This window comes from Penicillium angulare, assembly GCF_028827245.1.
Source record: "Penicillium angulare strain IBT 27051 chromosome Unknown utg000001l_segment0_segment0, whole genome shotgun sequence".
Taxonomy (NCBI): domain Eukaryota; kingdom Fungi; phylum Ascomycota; class Eurotiomycetes; order Eurotiales; family Aspergillaceae; genus Penicillium; species Penicillium angulare.
Genome location: NW_026623160.1, coordinates 2,591,402 through 2,603,989, shown reverse-complemented (window position 1 = coordinate 2,603,989; position 12,588 = coordinate 2,591,402). Strand labels below are relative to the sequence as shown.

Genomic DNA, 12,588 nt, shown 5'->3' with positions numbered 1-12,588 from the left:
GTCGATGTGATAATCATGGCAGACATTCACAAGATATCAATGTAGGTTAGAATCAAGATGATGATCTGGATAATCAATACCTATGAATGAAAAGCAGATCGCAGATCCTCGATCGCTTTGTTCTCTAAGAAGAGGCTGGTGACTTCAAAAGTTGAAAGCTCCCAAATTCAAGTTCTGTGTTAAGTCCTGTCCGTATGCTCACCACCTGGGCAGATACCTGCACACGGCAGGAAGTCACGAGTGGTCACGAGATTTGGAGAGTCATAGGCCGAACAGTATTTGGCTGGTGCAGTTGAGATCCAGTTTGGAGTATATTAGTAAATACTGGCTCTACAGATCCTGTAGTCTCGTCAATACTCAACATGTTCGTGGTAAACCGTTACCAGCATAGATCGAAGCTTAAGCCTGTTGTCCCATATCCAAGATCTCCATTATTACGGTTATTCTCGTTGGGAAAAACTGGACTATTCATTCGAATGTCAGTCCTCTTAGCTGAAGGTGATCAATGTATCTTGATTGATAGATTGTAGGGTTGATGGAGAGTGGCTTGAAGAGAGAGAATGATAAGAAGTTGGTTTTTGCTGGAAATTGGCGAGGGATAAGATTGTCATGAGTATTGTGGGCGGCAGAAAATCCCATTGATGTTGTAAAGAACTGGAAATTGTGGGCCAAGAGTTCTAGTGCCTCTTGAATTTATTGGCTTGATTTGTGTCCAAGCTTTAATGTATATGGAGTGGAGTATGGTCAGTCCCCTGCAGTACTGTGAGATCCAGTCGATCTAACGTAATCGCCATTAAAACCTGGCCCGTGCACCAACGCGAAAACCCGCGTGCCACGCGCGGCAAATTATGATGGTTTCCAATCTAATAACTTCATTTGCATGATCAGACTGAAGTTTTGGTTATCGAATCTTTACTATATAAAGTGAACTTCTTCAGTTCTTATCGCCACCAACCCACCCTCCACCATCTCTCACTTCCAAAGCTTCTTCCTTGCGCCCGCCAAACTTGTTTTTTCGTCTCGAAATTCTTCCCCTTTCTTTGGGAATGACGTTCTTCTAGCCCAAACGATCGAGATCTCACCTTTAGTCATTCATTATCTCTGTCACCCGTTCATCACTTGTACAATCAATCAACTATGTCGGAAACAGGGTCGCCAACAAACTCGGACTCGAGAGCTGAGACAATGCAACCCGAGTCAACGGTGCCTTCCTCGCCAGCGAGCGATGTCACTATTGGCAAGAAAACCGAGGAGGAGGCAACTGTATACAAAAAACCAACTCAAGAAGAAGATCCCGCCTCTGTTATGGATGAGACGGATCCTGATAACAGGCAGCTTATGACCTTGTTGCGACAAAGTTCTGTGAGTTGTATCGAATCCTGGAATCACTCGAGGCCACTCTCTAACCATCTCTTTCTGTAGTTATTTGCCTCGATCCTGTCGGAGAAAATGAGAAAGCAACAGGAGGAGGCTCGCCGGCAAGCTGCAAATGAGAAATTGAAAGAGAAGCCTTCCCAGCCTCAAGCTAAACCCATTTCTGTCACTCGTCGTCAGACCCGAAAGGGTAATCAAGACACCTCCACCGAAGACACCACGACTGAGACTGAAGTCTCGAAGCCAAAACGTGGTCGCTCGAAGAGAAATGCCGGGTCAGGAAAGGGCATTGCCAACTATTTCCGGAAGGCCAATATCGAAGTACCTGAGGACAACCCTTCAGTGCCTGAAGCATTGCAGCAAGCGGCCCAGGAATTCGAGGAAAATCCCACTGTTCTTGGAGAACAAGACCTTGTCGCTACACAACAACCTAAGCTAGTCAGTGGTGGCAAAATGCGCACATATCAGTTGGAAGGTCTTGAGTGGCTGAAGACTCTCTGGATGAATGGACTTTGCGGTATCCTGGCCGATGAAATGGGTCTTGGAAAGACAGTTCAGGCAATTTCCATGATTGCCTTCATGAAAGAGAATGGGGCTTCCGGGCCGTTTTTAATTGCTGCACCTGTCAGCACGCTTAGCAACTGGATTGATGAGTTTGCAAAGTGGACTCCCGACATCGAAACAATACTTTACCACGGCACTCCCCAAGAACGCCAAAGAATTCGGGACAAGTCCATGACTCTGAAAAACCAAGGCAATCCGGACTTCCCCGTTATCTGTACATCTTACGAGCTTTGTATGAATGACAGGAAATTTCTTGCAACATATGGTTGGCGCTACATCATCGTCGTATGTTCACATGATCCCCTGCTATTGATGATCTCATGAATATTAACCATTTCCTAGGATGAGGGTCATCGCTTGAAGAACATGAACTGCAAGCTGATCAAAGAATTGTTGAAATACACTTCGGCCAACCGGCTGCTCATCACCGGCACGCCATTGCAAAATAATATCTCCGAGCTCTGGTCGTTACTGCACTTCTTATTGCCTAATGTTTTCACAGATTTAGATTGTTTCGAACGTTGGTTCAATTTTGATTCTGTTCTGGGTGATGATAACGAAGAAGACATGATTGAGAAACGCAAGCAGAAGTTGGTTTCTAGCATGCACGCTATTCTGAAACCCTTCCTGCTTCGTCGTGTCAAAACCGACGTTGAACATTCTTTGCCCAAAAAGCGAGAATACATCGTCTACGCTCCTCTTAGCACTGAACAGAAGGAGCTTTATCGTGAAATTATCAATGGAACTGGCCGTCAACATCTGGAAGCAAAAGCTCTTGAGCGTCTGGAGGCTAAGAGTCAGTCTAAAAAGCCATCGCAGGGGAAGAAACGCCGTCGCGAAAGCAGCACGGAAAATTCCCCTAACAAGGCTGCAAAGACAAGCAGCCCCAAAAGTCCTTCCAAATACACCAAGTATGGTCGCCGACGCTCTGTTCGAACATACAAGGATGTCAGCGATAGCGAGTTCGATGCGAAGCTGCGAGACATGGAGCAAGGCATTGAGGATGAAGAAGAAGAAGCGGAACAATTTGAATCTTACAGTGATGCTGAGCTGGAGGAAATGGAGAGAACGAAGAACCTGCAGCTAGCCAGTACGCATCACCACTTGTCCCCTTCAACCCGTATACGGCTAACGGTCCCACAGAAAAAGAAATTGGGCACAAGAAGATGCAAAATCCAGTCTTGCAGGCCCGCATGGCCTGTAATTCTCCCCACAACTTTTACTGGCCATGGGAAGAAGCTGTTGATGAGACTCTCGTTTCTGCTTCAGGAAAAATGCAGCTTCTCGACCGCCTTGTCCCATGCCTACTGAAGAAAGGACATAAAATTCTCATTTTCTCACAGTTCAAGACCCAGCTTGACATAATCGAAGAGTGGGCAACTAATCTACGATCATGGGAATGTTGCAGAATTGACGGCGCAATCGCGCAAGTCGATCGACAAGCCCAGATAAAAGCCTTCAACACTAATAAGAATGTTAAGCTCTTCCTTTTGACTACTCGAGCTGGGGGCCAGGGTATCAACCTCACAGCGGCAGACACCGTTATTATCTTTGACTCCGACTGGAATCCTCAGCAGGATTTGCAAGCCCAGGACCGCGCTCATCGCATTGGTCAAAAGAACCCAGTAATCATTTACCGACTTGCCACTAAGGGAACTGTTGAACAGACCTTGCTCGAAAAAGCGGATGCCAAGCGTCGTCTTGAACGACTAGTCATTCAGAAGGGCAAGTTCAAATCTTTGCTAGACACCAATGCTACTTCTCAGGACATTGATGAGCTCCGCAGAGTTCTCGGCGAGAACGAATTTGAACGTTTTGAAGCTGGCGCCAACCCTGAGTCTATCCTGTCTGACAATGACCTTGAAATTCTCACGAATCGGAGTGAGGAAGCATTTGTACGAGCTGAGAAGGGTCTTGACCAGAGTGGGCCGGCGTTTGTTGCTGTTGAAACAAAGCGCAATGCAGGCGACACGCTTATGGGGTGAGATTCAGTCTCGTGTACTTTTACAACATAGACATGGCTTTTGTATGCATGTTTTGATGCGATGCTCTAATGTCATCTGGGTGGCCATGTGGAGCGATGTCAGAATAGTGTTTGTTTTTTTTTTCTACTACAGAAGATTTGTTTGCTTGGAGCGGTTGCATGTGGAGTTATGGTTTGTTTCAGTGCTGTATGAAGCTTAAGGTGATGTATTGCTAGGTTGTTTATGGTGCTCTTTCAATGTCTAGAATACATTGCATTGGGCTTTCTATTGTCTCGTGATGGTGGAGGCGATGATGGCCCTGCCAATGTACAATATGGATTTCAATTGATTTATCACTAATAATCTATTTCAAAAAAATATTTTCAAAAAGATACTTCTCCATTTGCCCTTCTATATGTCTTTTCATTTGTCTTTCCAGTTGTATTTCCATGGATCTATGTAGAGCTCACGGTGCAGGTAGCAGTGTACCACCTGGGGCGATAAAGGTTATCTATGGCCAGGGTTTCCCCCATGATCGCTATTGCCCCCCGTACAAACTGATCTACATCATGCCGATTTAAATAAATCCATTGAGCGCCTGCAGCTACTAGGGTTATGGCTGTACAAGATAATCACATAGAGCAAAATGTCAAAGATGCAACAAAAGGGACCCAGTAAATAGAAAGGAAAACAGAAGAGGGACCAGGAAATACGAAGGCTAAGAAGCAATGCATCGACTTCCACCACCGAGCACAGCTCATGCTCATCGCCGAGCTCTCTCATCCTCAATCTGCCCCTTCAAATCCGCAAGTACACCCCTCCGTTGCGCCAAATGGTTCTTCAACCCCTCAACCTGATCTCCCACAGTCTTAACATCATCCCTCGAACGTTCCAAATCCTGCCCCTCCTTCGATCTTCCAACCCCCTCCCTTAACTCCCTCAATTCTCTCTCCTTATACTCCAAAAGCTGCAACGCCTCCTTCTTAATAAGAACCCAATTCGGCCCCCCGTCATTCCTCGGCCCATCCCTTCGATTCTCACTAGCCTGACTAGCAGATTTCAAACGTTCCTCAATCTCCGTTAACTCTCTTCGCAACCGCACCTTCTCCCACTCCTCATCCTGGACCGTCTCACTGAAATCCGTCCCCTTAGGCTGATACGATCCTTTCCCGCCAACACCAAGTCGACTCAGATATGTATCGCCGAATTTCGCTTTGCGACCACTCGTCGTCTCGGTGTTTCCTTCTCCAGCCCATCGCTGCGCAGGTCGCGAGTTATTATCAATTTGGTAATCGATCTGGTTACTCTCGAATGAGGAACGGAGCGAGGCAGGAATAGATCGCGGGATACGGAATCCTTCATGGCGATAGTTCAGGATATGGAGGAATGCGAGCGCGGCATCTTTGTTAACCGCTTGTCCGGCGGAGGGGTTCACAAGGTTCCATGCGGAGCGGATATCGGTATCGGGGACATCGAGGGAGTCGTAGAGGGCGCTTAGAGAGTCAACTGGAGTAAAAGATAATGTTAGAATGTTCGCAAGTTCAGAATACACCACTTTAATATAAACTAACAGGTAATCTGGCCACGATCATTCCGGCTAGAATTGTAGATTTCCTCGTACTTCGACCGATCACCCGGCTTCATGTACCAATCAAACCCATCCTTCAAACCAGGCGTATCATCCTCATCTTCTATACGCTCAAATTGTTCCTGCCTTCCACTCAAAGCATGTGTAGCATGAACAAGATGTGACTTTGATTCTGGAACAAGCCAATCCGGCAATGTATGCGGAACCTCTTGGAGCTCCTAATGTTGACGTTATTAGTTAAGATGAAAGGAAGACTCGGAAGTTGTGCTTGAGATTAGTTCTATGGGTATACGCACGCCATTGACAAGATCAAACACCAGACGCATAGCGACGCAGAACTCCTCAAAGTCTAGCTCGCCATCGCCATCGACATCTGCAATGTCCCAGACCTTCTCGAGCTGGTCATCGCGGAGACGACTGTTGCGCAGCACGGAGGCAGCTTGGGAGCTGTTTAGGTGCGCTTGTCCGTTTGAGAGGGAGGCGAAGATCTCCCAGTATCGCTCAATCTCCCATTGCTCGATCTTTTTGGCGGACATGGTGAGGGTTTGGGGGTGCTGGATGTTGGATTGGGGGGATTTGGGGCGCGGGTGGGTTGGTTACTAGAGTGGATCCCGCACCGTTGTCCGCCTTCAGGGGATCTGAGGTCATCGTGTTTACCTGGAGGATTATTGTAGATGTTCAAGTTGTTGGATTTCTGTCTATTTTTTATGGCTTTTTGGTAGATATTTGTACAGCTTAGGATTGCTTTGCTTCTTGAACTCACATATGTATCTATATATTGTATTTGGATGTGGCCAGCGTACATCTTTAAATCCTTACAGTGGGAGTTCTAAGGAACTGGAATACATACTACAATAGTATGTATTACTATATTAGTATAATATTCTCCTCAAGTTGATACAGATTAGCTAAAATACACACAGTGGCATATAATAGTATCTCCTGAAGGTATATATCCACAACATTACATTTATAAGCTATTACTGATATATACTAAAAATAATCAATACAACTTATATACAAAATCCGTGTGATGTAGCCATCCACGGATGTTGTCCCAGGCTGGAACACGTAGTAGATCAAAAAAAAAGTTCGCTTGAGCAAGTTCCTGACTCGTGATACTCGTCTGGAAAAGATATATTAGCGACAAACATGTCGGGGTAAACATGCAAATCATCATTACTTGAGGCTTGCTGCCGCCGATGATTATCTTGGTCGCTCGGATAAAACGACCTACCAGTTGACGGAATGCTTCGGCCTCGGATCCTTAACTGGTCCGCCGACCGAGACCCCAACTACAACGCCTACCTTCTCCAGATATCCTCTCTACATTTGGCGCAACAGTATAAAGGTAATCACCACGGCCATGCAGGGAACCGAAGCCCACAGAATACGGTCCGGTACGAAAAGTTGTACAGAATGTGAGTGGTGAACAGCCACCTAATATTCCACGACACCTGGAATAGGCAGGCGCCGCAAAGTTCGCTGCATTCGCGCCTCTGAAGCTGCCCTGGTTTGCCGAAGATGCGAAGCACGGGGCTCGGAATGTACGCCCCAGGAATACAGACCCACTGCGTCGCGGAGGGTTTCATCCCGACAACGGATATCTCAGCTTGAATCGCAGGTATCCAGCTTGATCAAAGTGGTGCATCGAATCGAATCAAAACTAGGTGCTCAAGCGGACTCGATTTCGGAAGTGGTTGTAAGCCATTCGAGCCCTGAAATGGATACATCGGATGACGAATCCAATATGTCGGACATTTTTGCAACCGAACGGCCGTCGCACTTGCAGTCGCTCTTTCAGAATGATTGGCTCGGTTTGGATGGCCGTCAGGATAATGGGCAACTGCAAGATCGTATGGAGAGAGTATGCACGAATTTGCTGGATATTGCGAGGGAGGCTCTTCAAAAGTTGATTCCTCCAAAGCATGAAGTGGCCGAAATGTATGAATCAGCATTTGAATGGCTTAGAATTCTCCACGCTTTACTCCCCCAACCGTTCATTGCTCAACCCCAAACGGACGCACTGCTTAATTATGATAGAATGAAAAAGCCAGATGTGGACACTATGGCACTCGCCTCATGGATGCTCACACTGGCAATAACTGCTCAGCAAACACCACAAGATGGCCCATCCACCCCCGAACAACCTGGAACGTGGTTGAAGCAGTTCGAACCCTCCCGAGCAATATCAGATGCTGTAGAGAGGGCGATCATCTCTCATGACCGGCTGCTAGGCACGACAACTGGGTTATGATATGCATGCACTGGTCGCGGCTGTGAGTGATAGTCCGTTGAGCGGCGGCTGCAGTTGCTGAATTATGAATCAAAATTTGTAAATTGCCACAAGGAAGCTTTCAAAAAGCATGGGTTCAGCTACGACATGTTACCGCGATCGCCGAGTTAATGGGACTACCGAGGGCATTCCAAGCTTCTCAGCGCGATGGACTACTCGCACCAAACGATGAAGTGCAGCTTAGAAAAGCCCAGTTATGGGAAATGATATCTGCTGCAGACAGACTTCTAGGAATCAATCTTAACCTTCCTCCAGATACTCGTTGGCACAGACGTATAAAGGACGAAGCATTGACCGTCGACGGCGCTGTCCAGACGCGTTTGTATTCCACCATACTCGTGAATATTGCTGGAAAGGTTCAAGCTTTGGACGAATTAAACATGGCCCGCGAAAGTACCGCTGAACTTTCCAAATCCACGTTTCAATTGGTCGAAGAACTCAGGTCATTTGCGTCTCAGACCCCAGAGACTTGGTGGACTCGGCTGATGGAGCTTTGGATCAAAGGTAATAGTTGACATACGTATAGTAACAATACGAGAAGACTTGTAGCTATGGGTAAGCCATATTTATGTGTTTCTAGCACCCTAGTCTGAAGTCCCACGCATCCTCTCTCGTATCTTGTACCCAGTAGTGGACGTGACGGACAATTTTCTAAAACACGTCCGTGGCCGAGCATTTCGGCCTCCAAAAGAATGCGCTTTCCGAAAGATCGATCAAAATCAGAGATGCCCGTTGCATAGAGTTTAGATTCGAAGAAAACCGTTCATACTACCCAAAAGTGAGATCAAAGTACCTGGATCTTGTTTTCGTTCCGTGATCAGGAACCCTATCATTGGGTTAATGCAATAGCTGAGTATAGGGCTCGGCATGCGCACGAAATCGCGTCCGCGGACAATTTTGTCGACCGAGGCCTATTGATGCGTGATCCGCCACTATGACAGCTAGGCTGAAAATAATTTTTACTTTCAAGAAGCAGGTATTTAGAGCTCCCATAAGGATTGCCCACCTGGGCACTCCAAGGTTTTGATAGGTATATAGTATAGAGATCAGAACAGATACTGGCTACTGTGGAGTAGATCCAAATATTTCAGACAACAACAGGATTTCAGGGAATTAACTTCAAAAAGCAATTCCAAACTTGGGGTTGAATTAATGGCTAGCAAGCTTTTGAGAAACAAGAAGTATTTGCTGCGTTAAAAAATGTGTATGTATGGATTCAATTGTAGCGGGGATCATGCATAAGGTAAGCTATAGTACATCGTGTGTATTAAGTCAATAGGAGCAGCGAGGGGTGTATGTATTCTATTTCATTTCAAAGTTCAAGACCTCCAAATTTTGATTAATCAGATCTCCAGATCATTCCTTTTTTTCGCCCGACTTGGTTTCGTTTGATTTGGCTTTGGCTTCATCTTTCTTCGCTTGCAGCTGTTCGCTCACTTGAACAATGGCACGCTCTGCCTCCAGTGCCAGTTCCGGCGCTTCGAATATGGTTGCTAGCTTTTTGGCATCGGACATCTTCAATAAAACTCGCTCGTCGCTTTTTTCCATATCCCCAACCATCTCATTTGGATGTGCGTCGATCGGGGTATTGTCGAGAACATATGATACGCGCTTCGCGTATAAATGTTCTAGTTCAGGCAGGGAAATGGGTGCGAGGAGGTTCTTTTTCACAATAAACTCCAGATGGCGCGAACCGTTCAATGCTATCAAGAGAACATAAGTCAGTACATTTGTTGAAGCTCAAGGTTAAAGTGGTTGGCACTCACCCCGCCAGTGGGACCAGCCTCGGTATGCAAGATAGAAGAAAGGAATATTGGGAACTCTGCATAAATTGTCAGTCAACCATTAGATATTTCACAATTTAAAGGGGCCTGAAGCACATACACCGGAATCAGACCTAGAGGTGCAGTAAACGGCGCAATTCCAAAACTCCACATCATCTTGTTCTTGTGGAAAGCCTGGCGTTCTGTGGCTATGGTTCGCAGCAGACCCGGTATTTTCTCTGGGCGGACGGCATTTCCTGGATATAACAGCTCGATTGGCCTGGTTCCGTGCGCTTCATCGATTCTCTGTTGTGAATTGAGCGACGGAATACTCTTCAATCCCCATTCTTCAAATGGAATCCGTTGTTGAACTCGATTACCCCATGTCACTAGGTGCTTCTTCCACCCACTCTCGGCCTCTTCCCACTTGGCCCATGTTTGAGCAGCTTTTGTTGTAGCGCGATCGAGTATAGATAATTCCTTGGGAATATCTTTTCGCAGTGGCCGAGAATATATTAACGCTCGTCGGGTCGAGATCGGGATCAAGAAGAGTCGCATGGTCGCGAACGCGGGGCCCCTTTTGGCAGATTTGGTGGAGGAAGGCTATCGGAGATGAAGAACAGAAAATGAGAAAAAGACAGGAGGATATAAAATCATGCCTTTCAATATGTTGGTGTAGGTGAAGCTTGTGAAGAAGCGGGACAGGATTCTGCATGAGCACAAGAAAAAGCAGGGGGGAAACGTCATTCCGCGCGAACTTGGATCCTCGGCGTGATGAATCTTGGCGATCAACACTCTCCCTTTCCAACCTCGTTCTTTCTGGAGCTTCACCCCTCCACTTCCCCCCCTCCCCTCTTGGTCCCTGCTTTATACTGCAGGAAGCTCAATTGGTGGTATTTCAGCTTTGATTTTGGCTTGACCGGTTGGTTATGCGGGCCTTGAGGTCATCGTCTGCTGCCTAGATCCGAACCTTCCTGCGATTGTCCGTCATGGAAACGCAAAGCTCCAAAGCTGAAGCCCCAAGCGGTGTCTTCAATGAGAAGCTGCCAGAAAGCATTCCTGTAGCAAAGGACTTCTCGAATACAAACCAAACTCATTTGAGCATCGATACACATGCTGGCGGGCTCCGGAGTAGCATTTCCAATTCCCCAGCTACGGCAACTCGCACGCCCGACACCCAGACAGTCGATGAGATAAACCACTTTAGATCTTCTGCTGCCCGTACCTTACCCGGTAAGATGAATAATATTGCTTTTGTTGAAGGTTGAAGTTTTCACTAACAACGAATGTGTATAGCTTGGATCCGGTCAGTTGAGGAAGTCAACCAGGAAGAAGGCCATGACGCTACAGCAACAGATCGTCTATTACCCTCCCAGCCTAACGATGCCTTCCTTGCCCAGCATAATCATGCTCCCCACGAACCTTCACGGACCGACTACTTTGGGGATGCCGATATCGAAAAGGCCTCGCCGGACTCCGGCCGCCGCGAGTCTCGCTGGAAAACCTTTTCTCGCACAATTCAGTACCCTCGAGAATCCGGCAAAGAGTATAACGAAGTCACCGCAGAATGGATGAATGATAATATGGGAAACTACTCGGATCCGTGGCGAGGAAATGACCTGGAAGGTGATAGTCCTGAATATCCTTTGCATAACACTCCAGCCCGGCGTCGCGAAATCTGGTTCAAACGGTTCCACACTTCACTTCTGCGGAGTCCGATCGCGCCGCTTATGCTGCGTTTGACGGTTTGGTGCTTCTCACTCGCTGCCTTGGCTTTGGGTGGATCTATCCAGCACTACGCTGATAAAGTTCACTCTCGCCAGGGGCCGTCGGCCCTCATGGCCATCATTGTTGATGCGGTGGCTTTGGTTTACCTTATTTACATTACTTTCGACGAGTATACGGCGAAACCACTAGGCTTGCGATCGCCTTCTGCGAAAGCACGTCTTATTCTTCTTGATTTATTCTTCATCGTCTTCGATTCCGCCAATCTCAGTCTGGCATTTGATTCCTTGTCCGAGGTTACGGGAGCGTGCACCGAGGCAGAAGTCAACCGCACTCTCGATCCTCGGAATAATCAAATCTGTGTGCGACAAAAGGCTCTCGCTTCCGTTTTGCTGATTGCCTTACTTGCTTGGTTAATGACATTTGCCATTAGCGTCCTCAGGTAAGACATGGTTCAGAGAATTATGTATAATGTTGCATCAACTAATAGTAATATGTATAGACTTGTTGAAAGAGTGCGACATTGAGATTCTTGCTCTTGAGAATGATCAATGTTGTTTCTACCCGCCCTTGGGGCGACACATCGTTGTTGTCGCAACTGGAATCGATTTAGACATGCATAGCAGGACCATCATTCCCGTATAATGGATCCTGATTAAACCACGACAGGTCACGAATTGCTGCAACCTTGCTCTCCCTCATCGGCTTGCCCATAACACATATCCCACTCCTTATTATATGGATACGAGCCTACCATTTGAAATGATTCCTTCCCCTCATCACTCAACAAGCGGTGAGCGACACCTGCTGGCACTATGATCAAATCCTCATGCTGCACACTTGGTTCAAACCGCTCGGGATTCTCTTCGCCCCCGAATCATAACCGTGCCCGCCCGGCCACCACACCAAGGACCTCATGCGTTATAGAATGGAAGTGGGATTGGCTATACATTGTATAAGTCCACTGAGGTTCAACTTCGCCTAGTTCCTGAAGACGCCGCTGAAGACCCGAAGCTGAGGCGTCAAATGCACCTTGGTAAACCACTTATGCTTTACCTTGGATCGAAGTGTTGGGGAAACTTCCCCCCCCCCCATGATGGAATTTGCCGACAAATTACCTCAATTTGAGAGGGTTGGTTAAAAGTCATATTTTGCGCTGATAGTGTTGTTATTTCCTGATTCCTATCTTTCTATCTGATCTTGATCTTAGTTGAACAAGCCATGATCCCATGACGTCATTTTGGTGTTCCATGAGTACATCTCCGTCTACTATGGGCGTACAAGAGGCAGTGTGACCTGCACGACCTGGGGAGG

The 12,588-nt window shown here is 47.0% G+C and overlaps 6 protein-coding genes across 6 annotated transcripts; 4 read left to right on the top strand and 2 right to left on the bottom strand.

The window, feature by feature from the left end:
- Positions 1-1,137: 1,137 nt before the first annotated feature.
- Positions 1,138-3,923, top strand: N7478_000921 (putative SNF2 family helicase/ATPase PasG; the record flags this gene model as incomplete). Its single annotated transcript, XM_056917136.1, has 4 exons — positions 1,138-1,362; positions 1,423-2,223; positions 2,281-3,028; positions 3,082-3,923. 4 exons carry the CDS (start codon positions 1,138-1,140, stop codon positions 3,921-3,923), a joined length of 2,616 nt encoding a protein of 871 aa, XP_056785016.1.
- A 742-nt stretch (positions 3,924-4,665) lies between these two features.
- end3 (cytoskeletal adaptor protein SagA) lies at positions 4,666-6,026 on the bottom strand (the record flags this gene model as incomplete). The annotated part of the gene is made up of 3 exons (XM_056917135.1): positions 4,666-5,408; positions 5,474-5,708; positions 5,787-6,026. 3 exons carry the CDS (start codon positions 6,024-6,026, stop codon positions 4,666-4,668), a joined length of 1,218 nt encoding a protein of 405 aa, XP_056785015.1.
- A 712-nt stretch (positions 6,027-6,738) lies between these two features.
- On the top strand, positions 6,739-7,747 carry N7478_000919 (Zn(II)2Cys6 transcription factor domain-containing protein; the record flags this gene model as incomplete). Its single annotated transcript, XM_056917134.1, has 2 exons — positions 6,739-6,911; positions 6,961-7,747. 2 exons carry the CDS (start codon positions 6,739-6,741, stop codon positions 7,745-7,747), a joined length of 960 nt encoding a protein of 319 aa, XP_056785014.1.
- A 149-nt stretch (positions 7,748-7,896) lies between these two features.
- Positions 7,897-8,301, top strand: N7478_000918 (uncharacterized protein; the record flags this gene model as incomplete). The annotated part of the gene is made up of 1 exon (XM_056917133.1): positions 7,897-8,301. The coding sequence occupies one exon, from the start codon at positions 7,897-7,899 to the stop codon at positions 8,299-8,301; it is 405 nt and encodes a 134-aa protein (XP_056785013.1).
- An 841-nt stretch (positions 8,302-9,142) lies between these two features.
- Positions 9,143-10,107, bottom strand: N7478_000917 (mitochondrial K+-H+ exchange-related family protein; the record flags this gene model as incomplete). Its single annotated transcript, XM_056917132.1, has 3 exons — positions 9,143-9,489; positions 9,553-9,608; positions 9,671-10,107. The coding sequence occupies 3 exons, from the start codon at positions 10,105-10,107 to the stop codon at positions 9,143-9,145; spliced, it is 840 nt and encodes a 279-aa protein (XP_056785012.1).
- Positions 10,108-10,538: 431 nt separating this feature from the next.
- Positions 10,539-11,801, top strand: N7478_000916 (phospholipase D regulator; the record flags this gene model as incomplete). Its single annotated transcript, XM_056917131.1, has 3 exons — positions 10,539-10,782; positions 10,846-11,716; positions 11,777-11,801. The coding sequence occupies 3 exons, from the start codon at positions 10,539-10,541 to the stop codon at positions 11,799-11,801; spliced, it is 1,140 nt and encodes a 379-aa protein (XP_056785011.1).
- Positions 11,802-12,588: the final 787 nt, after the last annotated feature.